Source organism: Lemur catta, chromosome 15, assembly GCF_020740605.2.
Source record: "Lemur catta isolate mLemCat1 chromosome 15, mLemCat1.pri, whole genome shotgun sequence".
NCBI classification, from domain to species: domain Eukaryota; kingdom Metazoa; phylum Chordata; class Mammalia; order Primates; family Lemuridae; genus Lemur; species Lemur catta.
Genome location: NC_059142.1, coordinates 27,565,951 through 27,579,840, shown reverse-complemented (window position 1 = coordinate 27,579,840; position 13,890 = coordinate 27,565,951). Strand labels below are relative to the sequence as shown.

At 45.4% G+C, this 13,890-nt stretch overlaps 1 protein-coding gene across 3 annotated transcripts in view; it reads left to right on the top strand.

Moving 5' to 3' along the window:
- Positions 1 to 13,890, top strand: part of YPEL2 (yippee like 2) — a 59,273-nt gene that overhangs the window by 18,207 nt on the left and 27,176 nt on the right. The window contains exon 3 of one of the 3 annotated variants that reach the window (XM_045525631.1): positions 5,138 to 5,152. The exons of the other annotated variants lie outside the window; for them this stretch is intronic. Coding sequence (XP_045381587.1) covers positions 5,138 to 5,152 — 15 coding nt within the window. The remainder of the gene's footprint in view (positions 1 to 5,137; positions 5,153 to 13,890) is intronic. 3 annotated transcript variants of the gene reach the window in all.

The window sequence follows — 13,890 nt, the reverse complement described above, 5'->3', positions numbered from 1 at the left end:
CTTGCCCACCCTCAGGGAGGGTGCTTACTGCTCCTAGTGTTACAGAGGTGTACAAGTTCTCCCCAGGAGACCAGGCTATCTGTACTCCTTCGTTTTTACAGGGGAGGCTGACCCGCATGACTGTCTCACTCAACTGAGAAATAACTCCCGAGTTGGAGGGACAGGATAGTAGTTTCATTTGTTAGATTGGAAATCAGACATCATCCCTGTTAGAGGTTTTGGGGGCTAGCAGCTTGTGGGCCAGAGAAGGGATGGGCTGAGCAGTGATTGGAGCCTTATGCCTTGCTTGCTTGGTTTAGGTTGGCAGTTAAAGGCTGTGAAACTGAATTCTAGGAAAGCAAACCTCTTATAAGAGGGTTTCTTTAGCTGAGATGAAATAGTCCCTGGGAAAGTTGTGAGACTGTGGGAGTAATAAAATGGGTGGTCTTTGGGGAGGACCAAAAATGCCTTGTTGAAGAGTTGACCCACTGGCCTGTTGGGGGCCTTTAGGTCTTACACATGAGGTAATATGGTGTGAACTTTGGTCATAATGAGAAGAAAGAATGAAACCCTGTTTTTCCTTAGGAAGCAGCTGCTGAAGCTCCTCAAGTTGGAGCTAGGTGGGTTACTAATAAATGAATAAACCCAGCATCCCTGTTGTGCAATCCAGGAACTGGATCCTTCAGGCAGCATTCTCCTGGGAGCTGCCTCCCTCCTGGCCCTAGATTCCCAGGGGAGGAGAAACTGGTTTTACTAGGCAGCATGACAAAGACATCATGGAAGACTTTTCCCTTAAAAAGTGTCTTTACCCAGAATCCAGTCTTCTACCATTAAAGTAAAAACAAACAAACCTTTATGCAGACCCAGATGAACTTAGTTTTTTTTTTTTTCTTTAATCAGTGTTCTGATCTATTTACAAGAACTGCTGGGAAAGGTGGCGTCGCTTTCTTGCTTCTGGTTTGATAACCCCAGCCAGAGAGGGGCGAAGGATCCAGCCGACGGTCATAGAACAGTGCTGTCCAGCTGGCTGGTTTGACATAGGAAGTGGAGATGGCTGCCCAGACAACCACGTCTGTGGTAGTGGGGGTTCTCAAATCAAGCCCGAGGACTGAACCCCTCGTTCTAGGCCTATTCCAGGGTTTAGGGTTACCACAGAGTTGGACTCCTGGAGCCCTGTCCTCCGGCCAGACTTTCACTCTGCCCCACTTTTCCTTCTCTTAATTTTCTACTAATTACTATCCTTTATGCTGTTTATGATTCAGTCAGCCTTTAGTTTTCTTCTTTCAACTAATCTGTCTTTTCTCAGACTCCCTTTGAATTTTGGGGAACCCCTTAAGTCTGGAAGTTTGGGTGTGGGGAGGCTACCTCAGTGAGGGAAGAGAGGAGTCAGCCCCCTGGGCGTTGGAAGTGGCCTGCAAACTTGGAGGGGAATTGTGAATGTCCTCTTTTGGGAACTCTCCAGAGAAAGTGTTTGCCTGTCTCTAGTGGGGAAGCCAAGGCATCATCTTAATACAAGGAGGAATTGCTATGTATTATAAGACATTGAGGTACCAGTAAAGTGTATTTTAGCACTGTCTGTGTAGTAAAAGCTGCTACTTGACACTTTGTAAATGTTATCTCACTTAACCCTCATAAGAAGTCCTTAAGTTAGGTGATGTTAGTCAGATTTTATACAGATGGAGAAGTTGAGACTCATAAAAGTTGTCCAAGATCTCAAATCAGAGGCTCTCAGAAGAGGGAGTGATTACTTTGAGTAGGTGCTCAGTAAGGACTTCTGAAAGAGGTGGTTATTTGAGCTGGGCCTTGTAAGACAGGCAGAAGCTGAATCTTTGGAAATGGTAATGGCCTTGAAAGTTTATGTCTTATCCCTTTGGTCTGGTGTACAGGGCCTTTGACGATCTGGCACAGCCTAGCTTTGAGTTAGGTCTTCTGCCAGTTCCTCACTTTGTTTCAGCCACTGGGCACTAAGCAGCATTCCCTGAATATGCAGGCAGGAGTATTTCAGGCCTCTGTGCCTTTACCATGAGCACCCTTCTTTCTGCACCTCCTTTCTCTCTCCTGTGAGCCCTTCCACGTCCTTGGGCCATGGCCTGTCACCTTTGTGTCTCCCAGTCAGAACTTGACCCATGGCAAGAGCACAAGAAATGACCAAATAGACAGATGGCTGGAGCTTGAACCTTGAAGACAAGTAAGAGCAAAAAAAGACTTTGTTGGCCTCATGTCCTCCTTCCTGCCCCTTTTGGGGCAGAAAGACTCATTCACAAGTCCAGGCCAAAGTCAGCATAGGCTTCGGTTTCATTGGCTCCAGCCGGTGCACAGATGGGGTGCATTAGAGCTTGATGATTTAGAGAGTTGGGTGAAATGCCTGACTGTGGGGAAAGCGTGAGGGAGCTGTGGTTGGCATTGCACAAAGGTTCCTTTATTTCACTCCACAGCCACCCCCGGCGTTAAATAATCTATACATTCTTATGCAGGTCCGCTTAATGGAAAGATCGCTGCCCCAGCCCCCTCCTTGGAAAATAGGCCTTTCTTTTCATTTTTCCCCCTCTTCTATTTAAGAAAGTTCAAGGAGAGAATGTCTCTCCTGTTCTTCCTTCTTGACTTAATCTCCTATGCAGTTTCAGAATCTGCCCAGTGGGAGTTAGGAGCTGGGAAGCAGATAACTGGAGCTGAAGCGGCAGTGTAATTAAATGATACTTTGTACTTGTAATGTAGGGCCTTTGGTCTGAAAGCTTGACATTTGTGTGGTGCAAAAAAACAAAGCGAGTCTGCATTCATTATGGAGAAATGATACAAAGGTCTGAGTATGTGGCCAGCAGAGAACTGGACCAGAACTTCAAGCACCCTTCCTGTCAGTGTGTCTAAGCCTACATGGAAATGTATAGTTGTAAGTTTTTAGAGGCAGTTAGGATCTATATTGACATGGTGGTGGAAAGAATCCTGCACTGGGCTTTCCACCTTCCTGGCTTGCTCTAGCTCCCTAGAGGCTTCGTTGCCTACGATCAAGTGTTTAACCTGAATCTTAGTTTCTTGCTCATAAAATGGGTAAATAATATTTGCTGTGTTTATGGGTGTCTTAATCCACTAGGGCAGCCAAAACAAAATACTATAAACTGGATACCCTGTGCACAACAGAAATTTATTTCTCACAGTTCTGGAGGCTGGGAATTCCAAGACCAAGGTGCTGCTGGATTCAGTGTCTGATCAGGGCCTACTTTCTGGTTCAGACAGCTCCTTCTCATTGTAACCTCACATGGCAGAAGGGAGGGATCTCTCTGGCCACTTTATAAGGACACTAATCCTATTCACAGGGGCTTTGCCCTCACGACCTAATCATCCTCCAAAGGCCCCACCTCCTTATGCTGTCATCTTGGGTGAAGATTTTAACATATGAATGGGGGTGGCACAACATTCAGACCATAGCATATGGCTAGTAGCTAGCACTTAGTGTGTGCTTACTGCATGCCATCCCCATAACAGCCCTATGGGGGAGGCATACCTTACTGGAGAGAGAGAGAGCAGGTTTCTCTCATTGGGTTGTTACAAGGCTCAGGTGAGATCATGAATGTGTGGGTGGTTTGCAAGTTACAAAGCTCTATGCAAATATTATATAAAGTAGACCATTTGCTTGTCCTGATCTTACTGTCCAAAAGGAAAAAAAGGCAAGGGGGTGGGTTTGAGGGGATTGTTTCTGCCTGATACCAGATAGATTTAGTTTAGCCAAAATTGCTTTGCTTTGGAACCTGGAGCACAGGAGTTGGATTTGAGGCAAGGGCAATAGAAAGCTGAGTTGGTCTGTAAAAGGTAACACAGCATTTGATCTGTAGGATTGGGGAGGGGGGACTCTTTGAATTAATGACAGAACTATCTAGGGAATGTGCTGAGGCCTCCTACAATTTCTTACTTAGGGGGTATTGTGGTCTAAATGCTGGCATGTTTGCACCCAGAGGTATTTTGAGTTGGCACGAGGAATTGCTCACATTGTTGTTTCTTGCTTAATGGTGCAAGCCCTAGTATAAAAATATGCTTTGGTTATAAAATAATAATACTTCAATTGGAACAGTTAGTTGCCCTAAGTGAGAATAATCTAAACACTCATTTCAGTGGACATGATCTATTATGGAAACCTGAATCTTCACATGGCTTTTGTATGAAAAATTTCTGTCAGATGTCCTTCCCTTGCCTCCCTCCTGCCAGCCCCTCGATGGCATTGTGGAGTAGGCCATTTAAGAAAGGTGTACTGGATTAATCTGTCACACACCCACTTTGGGGACTTGTAGCTTTATTCCATGGCACAGGCTACCCAAGTGCTCTGGGTCCATGGAGGAAAGGTGTTATAGGAGGCTATAGAGTGGGTGCCTAGTGCAGATGGAAGGAAGAAATCTTTTCTCACCCTCAAACTGTTTAAGTTATTGTCGTGTCAGGTCTTTAGGTCAGATTATCTTCTGGTGACAAATATGGGATTCCCAGAATTGCAGATCATCTAATCCAAGCCCCTCTTGATGAGGAAACAGGCCACAGGTGACTTGGTGACCAGCCTGCAGTCACAGCCTCAGAGACGGGGATCTCTACCTCATACTGTTCAGCTGTGTTCTATGTGAGGAGCCCTGGCCTGACTTGTTCTCAAATACCAAGCAGTCCTTCTGAAGCTAAGGATATTTAGGAGGCAGGTTGTTTTTGTTCCCTGTGGGGTTCCGTTGGGCTTACGGTGGTAACACTTGTTTTTCCTCTCCTGGCTAGAAATTAGATGCTGCATTGCTTAGAGAGGCAGGGTGTAAGATGGTCTAAAGCTTTGTATTGATCTAGTGGCTGCAAGAGGCTGGCTCTGCCCTCAGTTTCCCACCTCTGGCCCTGAGCCCTGGTCTTCTACACCAGTGAGTCTCAAAAAGACTTCTATACCCAATGTAGTGGCTTAGAGGTAGTGCACACGGAGGGGATGCTGGTATGGAAGTGCAAAGATCTGTCCCATCCTGCGCTATGCCTGTCAGCGTAGGGATTTATTTCTCTTAATTCCCACTGCTCACCAGTTTATGTTTTTAATGTACAGTAAAACTACTCTCTAAAATACTAATGTAATTATTTATGTCCTGAAAACGTCATGTAAATAATAAATACAGGAACAGAATTTCTAAAAATCCCCTCATTTCTTTTTCTCTAGGTGCCTTGGACAATGGTATGGTGAGCAGTGGGTTGTATTACTAGTAGGGTTAGTGTCTGCTACATCACATCACACAGCATAATCCATAAACATTGTATGTCATATAAGATGTGGGTCTTGAAGATAATTATTCCATAAACTTAATCTAACTTCCAAATATTTGTTGACCTCTAATTTTATTAATTGAGTTTGTTGATATCCAATGGATGAATGGCATACTTATTTTTACAAAAACCATATTTGAATAAAACTAGTATTTTATTTTAACAGGAGGGGTAAAAAACACCAGGTTGCATGTATAAATGTCCATTTCAGAAGAAGGGAACTTTTTGTTTCTAGAATAGTAGGACCTAGCTCTTTACCAGAATGATCGATGGGTTCTAAGAAACAGAAGGTTGAGAGCGGCAGCTTTGTATGACCCGTACCATAGTGGGTGCCTTTCCTGCTTTGCTGTTGAATGTCAGTGTTTCTTAAACAGCAGTTCTAAGATACAGCAATGGCAGAAGTGATAAATTATGGAAGAGTTTCAGCGTAACCCCTTAAGCCCAGTTTCAAAACATTCAACCAATTTGGCTTTTGTAAAGAGAATCACATTCCCAACTTCAAATTACTTACTTCTTTTCCTCAATTACCTGACCTCTGAAAGCCCCGTCTCCTACTAATGAAGTGTCAGAGCTCTTCCATATTCCTGCAGAACTATCTGTTGGCCACCAAGGAAGGAGTGACAGGTGAATTGTCAGTACAGAAAGTCTCCAGACAGAGAGGGATGTGGTTAGAGTGCAGTGTTTCTTGATGAAATGAAACTTTTTGGACCTTGTAAAATATAGTATCTTATGGTATATTCTCTACTTAGGGACAGAGATGAAGCCAATTCAGGGTACAAGGAGCCCAAATTAGGCTGGGATAATTTGAATAGCATAGTTGGTTCATAATGGGACCACATTAATGGGATCTCAAGGGTTTCTGGCATATGTGGGTGATGGCAGTGGGGGCTGTGCCTCTACTTGCTTTTTCTTCTCATTGGCTCCATTCTGTCATTGTACAAATACCACGTATGTAGAGTGTGTGTGTGTGTGTGTGTGTGTGTGCACGTGCACATGTGCAGCATTATACTAAATATTACAATAATACTCTCAAAGATATTATCCTCAAGGGACTTTTATTCTAGTTGGGGAGATAATAGATCCATAAGTCATTCCTTCTTGAAGTTTCTACTTCACCCTATGTTTCTCATAAAGCAGTTAGAACCGTGATTACACACGTTTCCCATGAGCCTGTGAACTACTTGAGAAGATGATTGTGACGCCGTTTTTGTGTCTCTAGCACCAGCACAGCTCCTAAGACTGGTAGATTGTCAGTGAATATTTGGGTGAATGCCTATGAGTACTCGAAGAAAGATATCTTCATCAGGGAGTCTCAATCTGGGGTCCATGGAATGGCTTCAGGGGGATCCCTGAAATTCTATGTGTAATTCTGTGTGCATGTATATTTTTCTAGGAAGGGTTCCATACCTTTCATTAGGTTCTCAAAGGAGTTGTTAGTTAAAAAAAAAAAAAAGAAAAAAAAAAAACCCTAAACTTGATCCATCTTTCTAGAAAATGAAGTTCTGGGAAAACTTGGTGGAAGAATTGGCATTGAGCTGTGCCTGGAAACATGAACCTCGCCATGTGGACATGGATGGGGGAGCCAGTAAAAAAGAGCAGCAGGAACAAAGAGCCAGAGGCAGGGAGCAGCCATTCTTCTGGGTTGGACATTGAGAAACTGTGGAAACAGATTGAAAGAGTAGGTTGAAGCCAGATTGTTAGAAGAATAGAAGTTAGGGCTTTATCCTGTTGGCAGTTGGGTGCTCCTGAAGACTTCTGGGCAAGTAGTGATATGACCAGGAAATGATCAGTGTTGCTGTGGTGTGGTAGGTGGACTGCTGAGGAAGAAGCTAGAAATGGGGCAACTCCATGGGGCATGGTGGCTCATGCCTATAATCCTAGCGCTCTGGGAGGTGGAGACACGAGGATTGCTTGAGGTCAGGAGTTCGAGACCAGCCTGAGCAAGAGCAAGATCCTGTCTCTACTAAAAATAGAAAAATTAGCTGGGCCCAGTGGCGTGCCTCTGTAGTCCCAGCTACTCGGAGGCTGAGGCAGGAAGATTGTTTGAGCTCAGGAGTTTGAGGTTGTCCCGAGCTGGGATGACGCCACTGGCTCTCTACCCAACCCCGGGGTGACAGAGGGGAGACTCTGTCTCAAAAAAAAAAAAAGGGAAATGAAGAAATCAGGCAACTAGTATATTCTTTACCATAGTCTGACTGTGCTCTGGGCCCATGGTCATTTAGTAAATACTTGTTGCCCACTGCTTGGCAAAGAAATACAAGCTTTGTATGGTTTTTTTTTTTTTTTTTTAAATTATCTCCATCATTTGCAGGCATGAAGAAGGGGATTGAGTCCAGGAATTCACACTCTTTCAATGGGAGACAGACCTGTCCCACAGCCATGCCTGCTCCCTGTGAAAATTAATGATCTGGGGATATGTAGAGTCACTTGCCAATTTATTATAAAGGGAGCTGCTGGGACCAAATCTGGTGAATCATCTGTGTTTTTCTGCTGCAGACTGCAGGCGGCTAGAGCACGAATCTGCTCAACTGTGATCCTTTCTATGTGGTTACTTTAAATACCAAAAGGAAATGTTGACTTGTTCGATGAGGTGTACCCTGAAAATTAACTCCGTGGTTTGCAGATGCCTGTAAGGTTGCAATCATAAGATTGGTTTGTACATTAGTGTCTAGGCCTTCAGCAAGGACACTGGTAATCAAGCTTGCATTCCTAGTCAAAATCCAAAGAAAGCCTTTTTCAACAGGGTGTTCACCCCAGGAAGCAAGAAGTAGGTGCAGGACCCCTCCCCCATCAAACATGTTTTTGTTTGAGCACCACCCCTCCTTCTGGCCTCTGGAATGGTAAATCTGCTCATTGTAGTTTGTATTTTGGGGCCTGACCAGAATCCACTGTCGATATTGCTTGTGCTTTAAACATGTCAGACCCTAGGCTAGGTGCTAGGGATAAGGAGATGAAGCCAACATAATTCCTGCACTCAAACAGCCTATGATCTTTAGGGAACATAGGAATGCAAGGCTCACCATGGTGGGCAGATGAGTGTTGCAGATGAGGTGGTTTGGTGCCATAGAAAACACACAGGATGAAAAATCTGTGTTGCTGCTATTAAATACTTTTATATTTATTGAGCACCTACTGTGTGCCAGGAGCTCTTTTAGAAATTTTACTTACTCTTACAACGCCCCTTCAAGGTAGGGATTAAGTGACTTGCCTAAGGCCATAGGTTGTCACTGGGTAAGTTCAGTTCCAGATCTTCTCATACCTGTTTAGCACAGCTGGTGTGGCCTAGGTAGCTCGTTTTGGCCTGGGCCATTTTATGGTCACCCTCAATAATGTTTGTGGTAAATCCTACCCTTTCTTCCTCCTGTCGTTTCCCTTACCTGGAGAATCATCCTTCTTTTCTCTATTCAGTTCGTATCCATTCTTGAAAACCTGCTCAGTATATTTTCTTTTGAGGTGGCTTCCTGCTCTATAGGATACTCTCCCTTCTCTGAACGTCTGTAGCACCCACTGCCTGGTTGTTCATTTGACAATTAATAATGGCTCTCGTGGTATGGTCTGTGTTATTGTGGTTACATGCACTTTTTATGTATAATTGTCTTGTTTCCTAACAAGATTCTAAATGTCCCTGAGTCATAAACTCAGAATTTGAGAGCTGAAAGTACCTTTGAACCTGAGTTTTCTAGTTCAACTCCTCATTTTACAAATTAGGAAACCAAGGCCCAGAGAGGAACTGAAAGCCTCTTGATTTTGAACTTTGCTGCTTCCTCCCCATCACACCATGTACAGCCTTGTACATAACAGGCACCCGTGAATGCTGGAGGCAGCCCTGTGAGAGGGCTGGCAGCCGGGAGGATGAAAGTATCAAGCTGGTTGCTCTTGAGCAAGACTGTTCATCTCTCTGGCTCTCCTTTTTCTTCATCTGTCCAAGTGTCCTCATCTTCTGATTCTAGTATAGTAGCATAAGATGATATGAGGCAACGTAACTCAGCAGTTAACATTATAACTTCTGAGCCAGACTGCTTGGGTTCAAACCCTGGCTTGTTCACTTGGTAGCTATGCACATTAAATAACCCCTCTGTGTCTTAATGGCCTCATCTGCAAGGAATAGTATTAATACTAGATACCCGATAGGATTTTTATGGAAATTAAATGAGGTAGTCAATGTAAAGTACGGAAGGGGTAACCCAGAGCCTTGTAAATGCCCAGTAAATGTTGGTAGCTTTGTTACTCTGAATATTCACTAAGCAAAACCAAGCGGCAAGTGACCTCAAACCTAACCAGGGCCTAGCACCCATAACAGTCCTGACATATTTGCTCGTTTCTCTTTGAGAGTCTCAGCTATTGCCCTTGAGCCATACAGTTGTCATCAGTGGTCTTTGGAGGCCTCTATAATCACAGAGTCTCTTGTTCCTTATCATTCCAAGGGGACTGCCAGGTCTCCGGAGGTAATTAAATAACAGCAGCAGTGCCTTCCACTGCTGCTCTCTTGGGCCTTACCTGCAAGCAGCAGTGAGGTCTCTAGAATTTAAATGGAAAAATCTGCCCCTGCCCTCTTCCTTTCCAGTCTGTCAGGTGGTTGTTTTGCCTCTGACCCACACAAGGACCTCAATCTATGACAACAGCAACCCAGGCAGCTGGAAGAGAAGTCCCTGGCCTGGGTGTTGGAGCCGTAGCTGAGCATTGAGCATTGCTTGTCAGTTAGGTTCATTTTGTGTTGCTTCGGGGTGGGGGTGGGGGTTTCTTTTGAGAGGAGCCATTTTCTTTATCTTAAAAAAACAAAACAAAAAAGGAATCTCTGATACCTGAGTATCAGTGCTTTGTTTCCAAAGTACTCAGCAAAGCTCCTGAGAGGAGGGTTTGACCTGGTGACCCAGAGTATTACCTCTGGGGTCAAGGCTGCCAAGCCCAGGAGAGCTTTAGCTCTGTTTCCCTCCCCTCTCTGGCTTATTGCTGGTGGCTGGACAGTGAGTCAGAGCGGGGTGGGGAGGAGAGGAAGAGAGAAGGAGATGGCTCCGCCAGCTGCTGCTAAAAACAACAACATCTAATCAGTCCATAAACTCCCTCCCCTCCAGACCACAGCGCTAGTCAAGAGGCAGAGCAGGTGGCACTGGTTCTCCCCTCCCCCGATGTCCTCCAACACCCTTGGGTCTTTGAAGGGGTAACTTATGATCATCAAAAGGCAAGTTATCTATCTTTGGGGGCCCAGGAGCTCGTTTCCTTCCTGTTAGGGTTGGCCCCACTAAGAGCATTCACTGTAACCTTAGCTTCCCAGCAGATACATGAGGGGACAGAAGTATTTCCTTGCCAAAACAAAGATCCCAGAGTGAAACCTCCTGCACTAAGCACTATCATTTGTTCCACATTTTGTGAGTTCCTCTTATGAGTTAGAGATTGGGGATACAGTGGCAAACAGATGTGACCTTTGCCCTCCCTGAGCTTGTACCCAGTAGCTTTGGTTCCTGGAAGGCCCAGCATCTGAAGGAGCAGCTGGTGGCAGTGGAAACAGGCCCAAACCCTGGCCCCAGGGTTATCTGGGGCAGCTGAAAAGCCACCATTTCCATGATGCTTTCCATTCAATTTGCCTGATTTTCATGAGATGCTGAAACCTATAGGGCTATTTCCCTGACTGTCCCCTGCAGTGTCTGCCTGAGCTAGCACAGCCTAGTGAAACAGCTCACTGTTCTCTGATGTGTCTTTGGAGGAATGTCTGTGTTCTCGGCACCAGGCCTCGCACCATTGGGTGGGGGCTGCTTAGTTTATACTCCTGACCTTCCGAAAGCTGCCTGACTTCACCCACAGCTGGCCTCTCCTCTTTAGGTGCCAAGTGTTCCATAGGGTAGGGCTCTGAGAAGGCCTTTAAGGTTCATCCCAGACACATTCACCTTGGAAACATGGGGAGAGAGGAAGGAGTGAAACTAGACTTCATGGGGCTTCTTCAAGCTCCAAGCCCCGAGATTTCTTGATTCCCTCAGCAGGAGAAAGAAAAAAAGCAAAGTATATCCTTGGGGGAGGAGAGCTCCTCCCTGTCTCCTTCTCTATAACAAGAGGCCAGCACCGTGGGGGTAGGTGCCGGGTAAATATGTGAGGATGGAAAGCCAATAAGATAAGGTCTGACAAATCTAGGTCACCAGGCTGCTGCCAGGCACCTGTGTGACTGGTCACCTTGAAACTGACAGGAGGAAGATGGACCTTCGTCCAGGGGCCAGACTGGCTGATTTCCCATGTCTTTGTTTATTTATTCGAAAAACATTAATTGAGCTCGATTATGTGCCAGGCCATGTGCTAGGTGCTTCAGGCCCCTCTGTGTTTCTGACAGGCAAAGTCTCTTCCTGGATCCCAGGCCTGTAACCAGTGCTAAAAAAAGAAATGACTTCATTCAAAAGCCAGTTGGTCTACTAACTTCCAGGAGGGGGGCAGCCAGTCCCTTGGTAGAAGGGAGTGGCTGTTTAGAGTGTTGATTCTCTGTTCTTTGGGCTAGATCCAGGGGTCTACAAAACTTTTTCTGTAAAGGCCAGATAGTAAATATTTTAGGCTTTCCTAGGCATATGGTCTCAACCCTTCAGCCTTAGAGAAAACATAAACAAATGAACACAGATGTTTTCCAGAAAAACTTTATTTACAAAACAGGTGAAAGGTTCAACTTAGCCCTTGGACTGGTTTGCCTACCTCTTGGCTGGATGGTTGGAATGATTGTTGTGAAATGGGTGTTGAAGAAATGGGTTTCTGTGATTTTAAGAGGAATCTCAAGTCAGCATGGTGGCTACATTTGGTATGGAGAATACAGGAGTTGAGGCTCTGTGCTAATTGATAAGGTCTAATTGACACTGTAGTGTCAATTATCTGCATGGCAAATTCCATTCCACAGGCCAGACTTCAACCCTGGCCACCTAGCACCTACAGGTTCCCACCACAGGTTACAAGGTGACTAAGCCAGACAGTGCACATAGTTTCCTACCAGCTCATCACTCTGATGGGGAAACAATGTGGGGCTCTGCTGACGGAGAAGTCAGTGGTACCATTTTGAAAGCCCTGAATGAGGGGTCAGACTGTCCTCTGCTCCAGGCAGAGGCTTTGCTCTAAATTGTCAGTGTGGCATTGGACAAGTCACTTAACCTCTCTGATCACTCAGCCCATATTGAATACTACTGTATGAGGCCCTGGGGATAAAGAAATGGACACCACAAGATTTTTGCCCTAAAGTAGTTTATGATCTAATGGGGAAGGCAAAAGGTAAACTTATAAAATGCGGTGAAGTGAAACACACCCTTTGAGTAGGTAATTGTTTGGGAAGCTATGGGAGCAAAGAGCAGAATAAGTGTCTACTAAGTGACCAAGAAAGAGGAGTCCATTCTGAGCAGAGACCATGAAACGTAGAGGAGATACAGCCCAGGCAGATGGCGAGGGCATCTTTGAGGGAAGCGGGAGTTCAGCAGGGTTGGATCATGCAGGGCCCAGAAGGCCAAACTAAGGTGTTGAGACTCAATTCTGGATGCTGTGAGGAGCCATTACAAGGTTTTAAGCAAGGGAGTGATAGAATTTGATTGAAATTGGTTGAGACTATTTTAACATGGCCTATTTTGGAAAACTGACTTCTACTAGTTTCTATACACCATATATCTTTGAGCTTTGTGTGAGTAGAACTGCTGATATTGTATAGAAGTTAGTAAGCATCAATAACATGCCATGGCTGTTAATAATCAGGCTTAGTCTCTCCCTGGTGATGTCGTGAGTGAAACAGCGAGCAGCCGTAACTGACAAGTAAGAGAACTTATAAGTTCTCTGGAGCCTGGGGGTTTGCAGGGCCTGGCCACTCTCTGTCTCCTGACCCTCCTGGCTTCTTGAGTGAGGCATCCTGAATCATCGTAAGCCGGCAACTGCAGCCCCATATTTATGAGTTTTTCTGTTAATTGAAAGGGAGAACTGAGTTGCAGAATTCTAATGTTTTTGGTATAGCCATGAAACTTGGGACAGGGCCAAGTGAAGGGGGAAGTAAGTGGCTTCTGCAGTCTTCATATATTTTGGGGCCTGCCTGAGAGTAGTTAAAAACTGGCTTTGGAAAATAGGGATTCTTTAGACAGTGAGTCCCGAATCTGTAGCACATCAGAATCACCTGGGATAAAAAGGCTGATCTCCAGGCCCCACCCCAGAGATTCCTACTCTGAGGGTCTCAGTGTGATGTAGAACCAGGGCCCTGACTGGGCTGAGGGGGAAGCAAGTCACCTAGGTCACAAGATTTAGGGAAGCACTCACTCTCAGGGCTGTGGAAGTGCAGGGTCAGCATGTCAGTGCACGAGCCTCCTACAGTTCCGTGTTCCAGCTCTCTGGCTTGCCTCACCCCAGCCCCAGCCCTCCTGGGGTTCTGTCTTTCTAACGAGCACTCCCGCCCCATTCTGATGCAACTAACTAATATTTGGGAGCCAAGGTTCTAGGACAAGCATTCCCAATACTTGGAAGATACCTACGTATGCTGTCCCTGCTCTCCACTACCCACTATCCAGCCCTTCCCACTCATAGTAACTCCCAGAAGGTCCAGAGGGGTGGATTTCACTGACATCTGTTTGAAAAAGGGAAGTCTTTGGAGGCCTTGTGCTAATAACAATAACAATGGTCACCCTTTTACTGAGTGTTTGCTAAATGCCAGACACTGTG